This window comes from Grammomys surdaster, unplaced genomic scaffold, assembly GCF_004785775.1.
Source record: "Grammomys surdaster isolate TR1022 unplaced genomic scaffold, NIH_TR_1.0 136, whole genome shotgun sequence".
NCBI classification, from domain to species: Eukaryota; Metazoa; Chordata; class Mammalia; order Rodentia; family Muridae; genus Grammomys; species Grammomys surdaster.
The window spans coordinates 7,314,802-7,329,570 of record NW_021604594.1 but is presented as its reverse complement, the minus strand read 5'-3'; the positions used below and the strand labels follow the sequence as shown (position 1 = coordinate 7,329,570).

General features: G+C 38.0%; 1 protein-coding gene across 2 annotated transcripts in view; it reads right to left on the bottom strand.

Annotated features, from left to right (window-relative positions):
- Nucleotides 1–14,769, bottom strand: part of Sestd1 (SEC14 and spectrin domain containing 1) — a 127,321-nt gene that overhangs the window by 16,126 nt on the left and 96,426 nt on the right. For both annotated transcript variants that reach the window (XM_028762927.1, XM_028762928.1), the window contains 3 exons: nucleotides 13,186–13,241; nucleotides 10,464–10,675; nucleotides 3,766–3,888 (listed from right to left, as the gene is read on the bottom strand). In XM_028762927.1, coding sequence (XP_028618760.1) covers nucleotides 3,766–3,888; nucleotides 10,464–10,675; nucleotides 13,186–13,241 — 391 coding nt within the window. The remainder of the gene's footprint in view (nucleotides 1–3,765; nucleotides 3,889–10,463; nucleotides 10,676–13,185; nucleotides 13,242–14,769) is intronic.

Below are 14,769 nucleotides of genomic sequence, written 5' to 3'. Positions count from 1 at the left end.
AGAAATTTAGTTAGTATTCTGAAGAAATATGTCTACTTCCTGAAAAAGAAGTTGCAATGATTCTAAGCAAAGCAATACACTAAGGGGTTAGCCTTCTAGAAAATAATTTTTCACTGAGAACTTCAAGCTTCACTTGGGTTGGTGCTTATCAGAAGGTTTAAACTCTTTGTTGGGGCCCCAGGGTGTACAGGTTCTTGTAACCTCGCCAAGGATATAAATATAACACAAGGGCTGGTGTGTCTCAAAAACCAATACCTTGATTAGAGATAAAGATTTTACTGATTTACATAACTCAGGTTGTCCTAAAGACATATCGGTCTATCTAGGATGAGTCATGGAGGACCTCGCTTGCCTATAATATGTACTGAAAATTAATTAAAGTGTTTATTCCTACAAAAGAGGGGAATGTACCCCTCAGGTGAGCAGACTACCATCATCATTTGCCGTGATCTATCCAGCTTGTACATCTGTTGTATGGAGAATGATTAAGTATAGTAAAATGAAAAAGCATAAGATCTGGGGCTTGAATGAAGACTTAAGTAGCCAATGAGCTTGAGTGTCTTCTTTGCAGCACTAAGAGTTGGGTCTTAGCTGCCAGTGTACATGCAGTGGGGTACCATTGGAATGTTGAGCATCTACAATAGCTGTAGCAGGAAAAGCATCCTAATGCAGACAAAAGAAACACTGCCAGGTCACGCTACCAGGGTGATTCCCACACAGGATGTATCAAGAGGAAACGTGTCTTGATGTGTTAAGCACACCCGTACTACTGGTTCCTATTAGATGGTACACACCAGGACATGTGGTCTCTGTGGCCAGGATACGGGCAGAATGCTAACAAGGCTTCACAAACCATACTCCATACTTTCACACAGGTTTCCTACTTCACTTGCCTCTACCAACCTGAAAGGATTTTTACTGAACTAATTTTTTAATTTTTTTTCAAATGTTTTGAGAGAAGGAGTCTTCTAATTTGTAATTCTCCTGCCTTAAAGTTCTGAGATTACAGGTATGCAACACCACACCCAGATTCAACCAAAATATTTTAAAATTTCTTATCCGATTCTATAACCACTACCGTGCTCCTTTCTATTTTTTCTGTTGTACTAAAAAGCTGAATGAATGTCTAGCTTGCAAAGACATTCATAATCCCTTATGAATCCCTTGCATAGAACTGTGTGTTATTCTCATTCTTCTTTATATTAATCCTAAACAGCCAAACATACTGAGTTTTTAGTTTTAATTCTCCATTATGCTTTTATATGAAATTTTAAATTTAATGCTTAACATTGTAATTTAATGCAAATGGTATAGTAAACATTTCCAAATACTATCTTTGTTAGCTATCAATAGTAAATTTTGTCATTATTTCAGAAGACCTGAAAAACACCAATTAATGCTTTCAGCAGTTGGGTCTTATTTACAAAGAACAAATAAGGGTTTTGGTTGGTTGGTTGGTTTGCTGGTTGGCTGGTTGGTTGGCTGATTTAAAGACAGATCTCAATATGTAGTCTTTGATGGTCTAGAACTGGCTATGTTGACCAGACTGGCCTCAAAGTTAGGGTAACTCTCTATAGGTGGGTGCTGTGCCACACTCAGTTAAGAAAGTCTTGAATAAAATGCTAAATATCAGAACCTTAACTATCATAAGCTAGCAGATTTATCAACCAACCTTTTCATAAGTCAACAGTGCAGCACCACCTATTGGTTAAAACACTGCAATCCTCTTTTTAAACCTTACAAGAAGAATTTCAAATCTAACAAAAGTGCAACATAACAAAATAATAAAAGTCCATATCCACCAAGCTTTAGCTGTTTGTAACCTGTGGCTGACTCCATTTAGTCCAGACTCCCACCCAGTCTTTCTACACCTCCCAATTATACAATGAATGACTTAAGCGCAATCTCTGAGGAGCCTGAATCAGTGCTTTCCTTGAGGACTAGGAGTGAAGATGTCAGTTTGTCTCTGCAAGTCCACAAGTACCAAGAGCATAAGAATTAAGATGTAAAAAAGAACATACTGTCTCTTGAGTTTATTCATGAAATTGAGAAAAGACACAGAAAGGAGCACTTGGGGCACACAGAGAGGCACTGCGATGCCAATGAAGCATGTATGTCTGTCAGCAGTGTGCATCTAGAGAACAATGAAGAACTACATCTAGATATCCCCACACCAACTGGTAGTCCTTTCCAGTTTAAAGTTCTGTATACATTTCAGCACACAAAAGTAGCCAGAAGCACACAGACCCTATAAGTACATTGCTTCTTTAAAGTAATTTAATGACCTTGTAAAGACAATGCTACACAGGTATGTCTTTGTGTGTAACCTGCATCTTTTTCCACACTTCATAAAACATGGAATGTGTTTTTCAATCCAGTGTGAATGTATACATGGTATGTATATAACTCATTTTCTACTTCTTCTTGGTTTTCTTGGTTTCTTTTTAAAACAACAAAACACAAACGTTTCTTCAGATCCTCACATCACAAACTCTCACTAAAAGTCTTGCATAATTAAGTTCTCTCAGATAAAGTCAACAATGCTCTATGCCACATACTGATTTCAACAACCAAATAAGCGAACAAGTTACAGAATCCAGTTATGCCATAATAATGCACTCCAGAATAATTCACACAGTTTCTACAAACTAAATCAATATCAAAAAATAAAACAAAACCAGAAACACACTAATTGGCACTATACCATGCAAAGAGAAACAAGAGAATTAAGAAAATTATAACCCCAGGAACAGGGCTTACAAGCTAAATATAAATTATCCACGACAACTTTGTTGAACCATAAAAGAGAGATCCATGCTGGAAACTGTGAAATGCATTAAAACATATATGCTTTCAATTATAGGATTTCATTTTAAGTTTCTTATGAGTTCAACATTATTATCACCCACACGTTTTTGAAGATATTCTAAGAAGATGCAAATTAACAGATTCAATGTTGAGTTTTCCAATTTTGTATCCAGTCTACTTAAAATCAACGTAAAGACACGGCCTGAGAAAACTGAGAGTCTTCCTCACAAACTGGACATGAGCTTCACATTGAGGCCAGGCTGACTGACCCACAGCAGAACCCAAACAATACTGAATTCCTCCTCTTACAAAGTTTTACATTTTAAATTCTTTTCGGCCATTATTCTCTACAATCAGCTTTGGGATTAATTTATTGCCCGATTCGTATCTGATTTCCTGTGTTTAACGACGGCTGTGGGGTGGCTCTCAGCATATAATCCTACTGCATATTCCCAGTAGAGCAGAGAAGGCCCCTCACTCTGAGGACTAGAGTGCCACTTGGAAAAGGAAAGAGAGCAGGGAGAAATGGGATGGGGGTGGTGACAACTGCGGGGTCTTAAAGGGGAAGTGAATATGATTAGAGCATTTGATATGCAACTATAAAAAGTTCACAATGAAACCCATTATTCTATATGATTAATATTAGCTGAAACAACAATTAGAACCAGAAGTTTCCATCTCAGGAACTACTTACTGGTAAAGAGTCTGTATTTTTAAGTCCGGTTCCCTGATACTGAACGTCATCCAAATTGTGCTTCTTTAACAAAGCAATGGAACTGTATGGGAATCAGGCCAAACTGGCACTGATCATGTACAGCCATCAAGGTGACTTTCAGACCTCTAAGCACTCAACATAAGCACTCCGTGCCCTATACCAACACTGGAAGCAACCCAGTGTGCAGTGCTCAGTCCCACCCAGCTATCAGTGACGCCCACGGCAGAGGGAAAGCTCCTCACACTGTGCTGGCTCTCGATCTCCTCATGCTTCTGTTGCAGGGCCTGGGAAGCCCTGATGGAGTCGCCAATGCCCCACTGTGCTCCCAGTTGCTCAGATCCAGGCCCTTCAAGCCAGTTCACAACCTACAAATGAAAAGGTAAGATGAAAATAACCAAAGCTTTTCAAATTTTCATTCTCATTAGTTTACCATCCCCAAATTCCTAAATTCTTCAAATGTTTATAACTTAAATTATTTAAATTCTTTTTAAATATCTATTAAATATTTAAAAATCATTTGCAGTAAATGTCTCTTTTGGAATTACATATTTATACTGAGATATCACTACCAGAAACCTGACTTTGGAAAAATGAACACTGTAGTTAGCCATCTGATTATCTGCCAGGCTGAGGTAAAAAACAAATCAAAAACCAACAAAACAAAACACTGGGAAGCGTCTATTAAAGAGGGTTAAATTTTACTTATAACAAGAGATCCAGAACTATAGGATTTAGAGTTGAGGAAGACATTAGAAATGACATTAGCTAACTAGGATTTAGAGTTGGGGAAGACATCAGAAATGACATTGGCTAACATCAGAAACAACACTGAACATTTCAGAAAACTGAGTTTCAGCAGTTAAGTAACTTGTCCAAGGTAACAATATACTATTGAAAAATTAGGACCAAAGGACATGTGTACTGATTCAGTGGAATGTTCTTTCCAAAGCACTGAAAACTGTTAAATAACAAAGTTTAAATACCACCTTCTTGCTTTAGTAACAAGCTCAAGAATAAGATGACTTTAATATGTTCTAGGTGTCTTCCTAGAATAAACTAAACATCTAGACTTCGAGGAGGAGCCTCACAAACTCTGCTCCAGTGACTATTAGGGGGAGCTATAGTTTGCCACGATGATCAGCCCCTGCCCTCATCTGTGGTGTCACAGAGGCAGGTGTAAGGAGGCAAGAACCATCTGGGTTAGATATGAGTCACGCTAGCATCAAAGGTTCATGCTCCATTGTGAATCACTGAACTGAAAGATGCTCCCAGTTGTAGTCCACCAGATATTAACAGTTCAGACCTGATCTTGGGTGAATTTTAGTAGAAGCAACTTTACCAAGTAACGCTGGATACATTCCAGCCTTTCTCAGGTGCTTCGGGGAACAGAGTAATGATCAGGCTCATGCAGGAGGTTCTGCTAACTCTTCCTGCACACTCACTGTTAAGGAATTCTAATAAAGCAGAGCGGGAACAGTATCATCAAGCGCCACCTGTTACTAAGTTACAACAAAGAATCCAGACTAGATGTACAGTGACTTAAACCTAAACTTAGGACAGTTCTCACAAAGTGGCACAGATGCTACCAACGCTTGCTAGGATGGCCTCATAGTGAACAACAATCTGTCTCTCATGGTGCATTTCTGCTAACACGGGATTAACACACACTCAATTTTGAATGCTTATACATTCTTTTTTATAACTATATAAACATACAGTATAAGGAAATACTGTGCATCTCCTTCTGTTAATTTTCAAAGCAGCTTTCCTGTATCATTCTAGATGTATTTGCTTCAGGGAACTCCTACGATCCAAGTGACTTCTATCCTGTGATTTTCACTTAGCACTACTGTAGTAATTTTCCATGTGCAAACTACTATGATTTTTAATAAGTCTACAAACCTCGTTTTAAACAGGCCACCCCTTTCCCTACCTCTCTCCAACTGTCCAATCAACCAACCCATTCACCCTAATATGTACAGCTATTGCATCTATATTCAAAACTCTGCTGTTATATGTGTACATGATTATATGAAAGTAATACACAGCAGTCATATACAGTAGTTTCTCTAATTCTGTTTTACTTTCCTTGGAAATACATCCATTGGACCTTTCTTGTCCAATGATGAGAATGCTAATGAATAATGCGTACATTATACATCAGTCCTGTAAAATACTTGATTCTATCCAAAATAATCAATAATAAGTTTTAACTGTATTTTCCAATAACCTTTGCAAGGTACACAAACTACTGTTAAAGAAATATTCCTGCCAAGTAGAAAAGAAATGTCTCCATACAGTTATTACTGAATACATTGCAAATGTCTATTTATTACACATATGGGGGTCTTCTGTGATTTGTCTTTGTATCTTATATTCTACTGCCTTAGTATACAAACTTGTGCTTTTAGGTTCAATACTACCATGCAAAGCTCAAAAGTAAAACAGAATTACTGCTGAGCAACTGGAGTAACTGTGCTGAGCTTCCTTCCTTTTGGCTGAACTCTCAAGTTCATTACGAGCTCTGCTGGCAGGAACTCTTCAGAATAAACAGGGGTCTGGTCTTCAACATCTTCAGTCTCTAATCTGAGCATCTCTATGGGAGCAGGGCTCTAGGACCTACTTTACTTCACTGGACAGTGTCACTTTCACAGAGGAGACATGAACAAGTGTCAGTTGGAATTCCGGCTCTGTTCCCACGAGTACTTTGAAGAGAATGTGCAGGACTGCTTTTGGGAAATGCCAGTCAGTGTACATAAGACACCCATTACTATTCCATATTTTAGCATTAGATATAATAGGTAACACAGACACTTTCTTAAGAAATGTACAAGCCTCTTGGGAAAATACAGATGAGAGACCAAACCATAAAGCATGAGAGGACAGAAGCAGCTAGACTCCAGGGAGGGTGGAGAGGTCAAGACTTACAATCTACCATGACAAGTCTTTCACAGAGACTGGCACATCCTAACAGTAGCCCCGTGTGTCTTATTTAAGATGAAGGCAGAACTCAGACTCACACTGGGTGCTGCTTGCTGATTAGTTAACTACGAATGTACACTTGTCTTCGTGGGTTCCTGTGCTGCCCACTTCTCTTCATATTCTTGCCCTTTTACCTTCTACACAGAAGAAAGCCCAATCACCAGACACCTCCTGACCTGAGTTTCCTAGCCTGTGGACTGTACAGAGCAAACCTCTGTCTACATCAGTAGTCTGTCTGCTGCATTAGTTCAGTGACACAAAAGTGAGCTAAAGTATAGACCCGTAGAGGAGCCATAACCTAAACATGAGCTTCATCCAAAGGACAGACATCTCACTGACACAGAAAGCCAATCACATGAGCTGTATGTATGAGTACACACAGCTTTAATGCACACAGAAACCGGTTTTCCTCAGTATGGAACGCCATAGTGTAGATGCAGCAACTGTATGACTATTTCTAATACAATTATTCAAATTGAGGTCAATGCCTAGTAAACAAGTCCATTTAAATGCATCAATGATGGTAGCTTGCCAAATGGTGTTATAAAATTTTCATTCACACTTTACTGAGTCAAATATGAATGTTAGCTTACTTTTAAAAACCGTTTTATACACAATCTTTAACAATATGACCCTTCAAACAGTTATTGATACATTTAAATGCAAAGTATAACCTTGGAGATGTATCCTTAAAACCCGTGAGGACAAATATTTGCACAGGCCAAGAACTGCCTATGGCAGTCCACAACTGTTTTCACAGCTGGATGTCTTGGGTGTATCAGGATGCATAGAGGCTCAACCCCAGCAGGAAGGCAGCCAAGCACCCAACTGCAGGGACTGCAGGAAGGGTCTGGGGACTGGGAACAGAGCCTCCAGCTGTGCACTTAACTAGTTACTGAGACTGCATCTTACTCTGCACCCATGACCTCTCTCTAGAACAGAGGAAAAGCACATGTTCTAAAATTAACACTTGCAGCATTGGCAGGAACACTGGCACAGTAAGTAATGGAATGACCACAGCCTCTTCAATGAAATGGTGTTGTTGCTTACTCAGGAGCCATGACACCTAACTCCTAACTTCACAGAAGCAGCATGGGGAATATCTGCATCCCCATGAAGTCTGACGCTGTCCATCTAAGCTGTGATTGAACATTACCATGTGAGTACTTAGCCCTCAGCTTATCAAAGCGACCCACTGCTCGTGCGTCACGCTCTCAGTAATGTTAGTACAGGCAAGTGGACAATTCAGGGTTCTCTGATTTAACACAAACAGACGTGCAACTTTCTAATTAGCTTTACATAAATTATTTCCCCAAATATGTGAGATACTCAGGTGTATGCCATGTGTTCAGCATGTCACTCATATGCTACTGTAGGGACATTTAAATAACCATATTGGCAAAGGCACTAGATTTTCCCTTAAATCTGTGGGAATGCTGCATGCTGACCACTGGTAGAGCAGCATGCATGCAGCTTCACAAAGAAAACAGCCAGGTGTGGCCACACATGCCTGAAATGCCTGCATTCAAGATGAGGCATGAGGCAGGAGAATGATGAGCTCAAGGCCTGCCTGCACTACAAAGTGAGACTTTGTCTTTAAAAGAAATTAAAAACCACCACCACCACCAACAACAACAAAAACCCCTGAGCTGTAGTGAAATTTATCTGTTTTTAACAATGATGTTAGCTAGCATAATCATTATAAATATCATCATCATCACCATAATCTCCCTTCTATAATCTCTTAACTGGGCATTCAAAAATGCATCTGTCAATACATGAGCTTCTTTGATCTATTCTATTCAGCAAAACACATATGATGATCAATCTTTTGCCTATGCATAAACCCAAAAGCCAGAACTTGTTACATATCAGGCATTAAGGATTTTATAAAATTATCATTTTAAATATTCATTTAAAAGTCTTAGAAAATAGGTGTGTTACTGCTGTTACTGCTATAATTGCTTTGTCTCTGGAGGAAGAAACAAGGGCATAGAACAGTCTTCCAGGGACAAGCTGCTCAGAAGAAAAGATCCAGGCAGACTGGGTTCAGAATCTGAGTTGTGTCCCAATCACTGTGTCAAAACAGCTCTGTGCTGTCACAGGTAATTCTAACATAAAGTCTGTATAATCGATACAGACTGCCTTTAACATACTAACAAGTACCTACAAACAACCACAATTAAACATATGCTCAGACATCTTTGATTTATATGTGATTAATGTTAATAACTCAATTTTCTGCCTGGAATTCAACATCTTCCTTTCATAACTTACTAATTTAGTTAGAGGTCCCAAAGTATAGCCTGCAGGCCAACTCTGGCCACCACTTGTTTTGAAAATAAAGTTTTACTGAAAACAGGCCATGCACATTTGTATACATATACTATACTTATACATTCCTTATACTATAAGGAAGGCTAAGTAGCTGAAACTACAGGAAGCACCACACGATCCATAAAGCCTAAACATTTAGCCTTTATAGGGAATGTCAGCTAATGTTTTCCGCAGGGGCATCCAACATTTTGGCTCCCCTGTGCCACAGTGGACAATGAGTGATCTTGGGCCACACATTTCAGGAAGTGTCCAACCTGTCACCCAGGAGTTTATTACATGTGACACTGCTGTCCTGGACCACAGAGACAAGTCTAGTTTAGTAAATATACAGTACTAGAGAGCTGGGTTCTTTCTAAACACTTTCTAAACACTGGGTTTCTTCCATAAGTGGTTCCATACATGTTTCAATTAATAAGAAGATGCTCTATAGATTCCAGGGCAATCCAAGACTCCAAAACCACACCCTTATTACACTATTCTCTCACCACCAAAAAATGCCAGCCTCCTGTAACCCTCCTTCTGTGTGGTAAAATCTTCCCTGTTCCTAGAAAATAAAGTCAACCTCTGCTCCCTCCTGCTAGGCCTTCCCAGACTACAGCAGCCACAGCAACAATCAGTCTAGAAATGCCCAAAACACTCTTAATTCTTTCCTTGTGATATTTAATGCTTTTCTCCTTACCTCTATCAACAAACGAAACTGAGTCTACTTTTATAACCTATATACAATTTGGCACTATGGCTAGATATTTACCTAGAGAATTAATGAATCTAGATTTTAAAAGAACACTTTGTATTTCAAGCTCCTTGTACTTGTTTTTAAAGGTTTTATTTTTAGTTATGTGTACATGTGTGTCTGTGCATGGGTGTATACATAAAAGCACAGGTACCTGTGGATGACAGAAAAGCATACAGCATCAGATCCCCTGAGGCTGGAGTGACGGGCAACTGGGAGCCCTTCAAGTGGGTATTGGGAACTGAACTTGAATCCTCTGCAAGAACAGTATACTCTCTTACTGCTAAGCCACCTCTCTAGCTGTGCCAGCTTGTATCTTCAAATAAAATTATTTAAAGATTTATTTTCTTAATTTTTTAGTAGATAAAAATCTACCATAACCCACCAAATAGAAATATCTCATATTTGTTTTGGTATTTTCAGCCATATTCTGTATGAAAATCAGTTCTAAAAGGAACTAAAAATTCATTAAGTACGTTTGTTTTTATTAATAGTATAAATGGGTACATTTATGATTAGAATTATCTACATCACATGTATTACCTGTGTATGCTAGAATAAATACTTTACAATGATAGTAAACAGTCTAATACATTTTAGAAATTAAGAATAACTCAACCAACCATGTTCAAATGTTATGAATAAATGAATATAGAAAGCATTTACGTTTTAAAGTAGCTGCTTTTGAAGTCATTTGTTAGTGAGGTAAATAATCAATTCCACCATTGCAAAAATAATTTCACTTTAGTGTAGATGCTCCCTATGAATATATGAATCCAGTCTAAAATCTCCTAAGTCTTCTACGTGACATAAAGAAGACACAGACAGCCATTGTCAGGGAAGATACCCAGAATTCACAAGGATGAGGCACGGCAGTCTGACACCCACCTGCATCACCTTCTGCTGGATCTCCTCTAGCTGTGTACGCTTACTGCGCTGCCTGCAGACTTCCTGGTAGCGGGTGTACTGCTCCCGGAGAGAGTCTAACAACTTCATAACCTGTGGCTGTGCCAGTAGTTCATCATCCATAGGAGACCACGAGACCCCTCCATCGGAGCCATTAAATCGACGCTGCTGTAATTCAGATAACAACTCATGCCCTTTACAAATGAAAGATACTTGTAATTAATGCCCACAAAAAAATACAGTCCCTACAGGTTGATCTTCTAAATTGTAGTCCAGATTTTAAAACCTATCCTTCTCAAAAGGAATGAAATACCAGTGGAAACTTCATATATCGCATTGAGTAGGAAAACTGCATATGTGCATACACATGAGAACAAAGTCATTCAATATATAATATATACTAGAAAAATATTGAAACGAATAGCCAATCATGTAAATATAAACACCCCATATGTCATAGTAAATGACATAGTAAATATTCTTATAACATTGATAAATATTTATCAGATTCTTGGTGAATTACAATTCAAGATGTTGTGTCAATAAATTTTCTTTGTGAAGCAAAATTACACTCTAGAATTTTTATTACTAATTCAAGAAATGTGTTGTAGGGTTTCAGCTCTTCACTCTCAAGCACAGAACTTAAAAGAAAAGTTGACAGTGAAGCAAATGTATCTTCAGAGTAGCTGGAGGAAAGTACAAAATAATACTGAAATAATCTCTACGGGAATGCCTGTAACCTACAGACTGACTAGTGAACAGGCCATGCTGGTGCAGATGACTTATAGCAAGCTCATTCTGGAATCTACTCATACATGAGAAGCTGACACAGAAGAATGCATACCAAAGCTATAGGCACATTGACAATTTTAAAAATGAAGAGACTGTTTGTCCAGAATACAGCTATTCCAATTGTTACACTGGCATCAAAAATACATGGATATAAATTTTCTTCTTCTCTTTATTTTGGAAGTATCCTAAATTTAAATACCTTTTAAAGTTTAGAAAGAGAAGGGCTTTTATAGCTTTTAAATATAACCAATTTCTAAAACAAAAAAAAAAATCTAGTTGTTCTAAAACTCCATTATATACCTTCAGTACTTACTTAAAGTGCTCATCGCATATAAAATAAAACTTAGTGCATATATTTAAATATTTAAAATGTTCTTAAATCAATGGCTTAAAATAAGATGCTTTTGAAATGATAAATAATGCATGAAAGAAACTAAGTGTTCATACAGAATAGTACTTTTACTGACCAACTACTGTAATTTCTAAACATGTAATTTATGAGCTACAGGTATTCCTTTGTTCCCTAAGAAACGAAGATCTGTATCACACTCAAAACTGAAATACAGTTGAATAAATACATCAAAACCATTCAGATTTTAAAACATTATTCCTGGCATTTTTTTAATTGGAAATACATTTGTTTTAAAAATCTGTGCAAATGCTTAAACACATCACAATCTTTGGATAAACTCCATATGTGTGTGTTTATCATTAGCATCAAAACACACCCATTCTTTATTATTCTGACAATTGATATCTTAGTGTTTTTCTCGTGGGTACCATTTATACCAGAGCGCATTCAGGACAATCATTTCAGAGAATCACTTGATGCCCCTCACTGCCTGGGTTCAAATTCTGACTATAGAACTTACTGGTCTTTATCTACGCATACATAACTCTGCCCACGAAGGAATGAACTAGAGCCTCGTGCCTGCTAGGAACATGGGCAGCTCCTCAGTGAAAGCTGAAGCCCTTCTTTACATTTTTGATTTTGAGAGGAGATCTCTGTGAGTTCATCAAACTTTCATTTAACTTATTCTGTGGATCAGGCAGGCCTTGAACTTGTTACCTTCCTGACTCTCCCTCCTAGACACTGGAATTAATCATCTTGTGCCTCTAGGCCCAGCTTAACTGTTTATGCCTCAGTTTCATTCCTTTTAAAAATGATGTAACAAGACCAACCTCACAGAGGAGGAATAAATGAGTTAATATAGAGAGCACTTAGTTTGTCCTTGGAACCCAGTAAGATTGGAAGTATGAGCTATTAATTTTTTTTCAGAAGATTAGAAAGAAAACTACAGTATTTCATTAAGAATTCCAATTCATTCTTCTAGAACTGATGGCTCTCCACTACAGTCATGGGGCTAGCACACACATAGCATGAAGCATGGGCCATCAGTGCACAGGGCCACCACCAAGGACTTAGTGATCTGCACAGATTATTACAAACTGTTGTAACTGGTGCCTCCGTACTTGGGCCTGCTTTGAGCTGTGGTGATAAATTTTCTTAATTGATTCTAAACAACTTATTTACTTGGGTTATATTTTTATCTTTAAGCCTTGACTTCTTGAAGTATCAAAGAGACAATGATACTAATTATCTCAAATGCTGATGAGGGAATATAACCCACAGCAAGTATTCAATAATCATCCTAACAACCCAATGAGATAGAGTTAAATGCACTTTTTTTGAAATTTATTTTATAAAATAGGAAATAGAGCCAAGATTTTTAGAAGGAAATAATTTATCATTATTAATTATAAATATTATATTACTACCATTAGGTTAATCCCATACAGTTTGAAAAATTGCCCTTTAGACTCCTACTACATTAACAACTTACATGCTGAGTAAATTTTTTAAAGAGACCTTGTCTACTGGATTACTATCATCACTAGTAAATGACGTTACCTGTCTGAAGAACTGTCTCAGGATCAACAGATGGAAGAAAGTTTAAATCCACAGACCTGGAAGACATCAAAAAAATCATTTTTAAATGCTGGAATATTCCTATAAATCTATTTCAAAATTGTTTTATACTTAATACATTTATTCCAAAAAGACTGATGCTAAATTATACCAGACCATTACAGAGTCAACACCAGTGTTCCTCAAACTGTCCCATAACATAGGAAATAATTACTACCAACACATCTTATGAAGCCAAAACCAGAGAGAAACACAGCAAAAAGAACAATTTCCCTGAATGAAAATAAATGTGCAAAATTTTTGATATAATATTTGCAAACCAAATTTAACAACACATTAAGAGGATTCCATACTATTGCCAAGTTGGGTTGGCTTCATAGCAAATGTAAGAATGGCTCACCATATATAATTAAGTAAGTGTACTCAGCACACACAGACTTCAGCACGGAAACCTCAACAGACACAAGGAGACAAAGGATTTCATTCTCTCCATATTTATTCAACACTGTCTGAACTCTTAACTAGTGCAGTGACAGAAGAGAAAATAAAGGAGATACAAACAAGAGAGGAAAAGTCAAACTGCTCCTTAGTGAAAACGACAAGATGCATGATTACAAAACTAAAACACTCTACAGAGCCAACCAGAAAACTCTTAGGCCTGCATTGCATGTTGACTTTTGTCTCCTGAACCTTTGCAGTAGCATGCAGACATTACATATCTATATGCATGCATGTGTGGTGACTAACATGCACACCTATATGCATGCATGTGTGGTGTCCTAACAATTGCACCCCACCCCTTCTACACTGTGATCCTGTTTCTCAGGCAGCTGGATTTCTGCCTTCACTTTCTTAAATACATGAAGAAGAGACAATTCAAGAAAAATTGAGGCACTACCAAATCATAGCCGAAGACCATGCTGCTATACGCCACACTAAACCCTTTAACTTGTTAATTTATCCTTGTCTTCACCTCTTGGGTAACCTAGATGCTCCCTGAAGGCTAACGCAATGAAGATTGATACATATTTGCAAGGGACGGGATTCTATTACCTAAGTATGAAAGAAACTAAATGATAACATTTGTGTGGAAAGAGAATGGTCAACACAAGGTTTTATTAATACATCTCGTAGACACACAAGTGTCTTTCTGAAAACATTAAAAACACATTTTACGGCTGGGCAGTGGTGGCACACGCCTTTAATCCCAGCACTTGGGAGGCAGAGGCAGGTGGATCTGTGAGTTCGAGGCCAGCCTGGTCTACAGAGTGAGTTCCAGGACAGCCAGGGCTACACAGAGAAACCCTGTCTCAAAAAACCAAAAAAAAAAAAAAAAGTTAAGGAAAAACACATTTTACTTGAGAAGAACCAGGCCCTGGCCTATTGTCATATAAGCATGGGTGGGTACAATTAAACTGGCTTCTTAGATGCCAGGCTTCCTCAGGGACCTTAATCCAGGCTGACAGCTATCAGCAGGGATAGAAATACTGCATTAAACTCTGACCGTAGATTCATTTCCTATGGGAACTCTCTTCAAATGCCCGTCTTTCCTGAGAAATAAAAGTG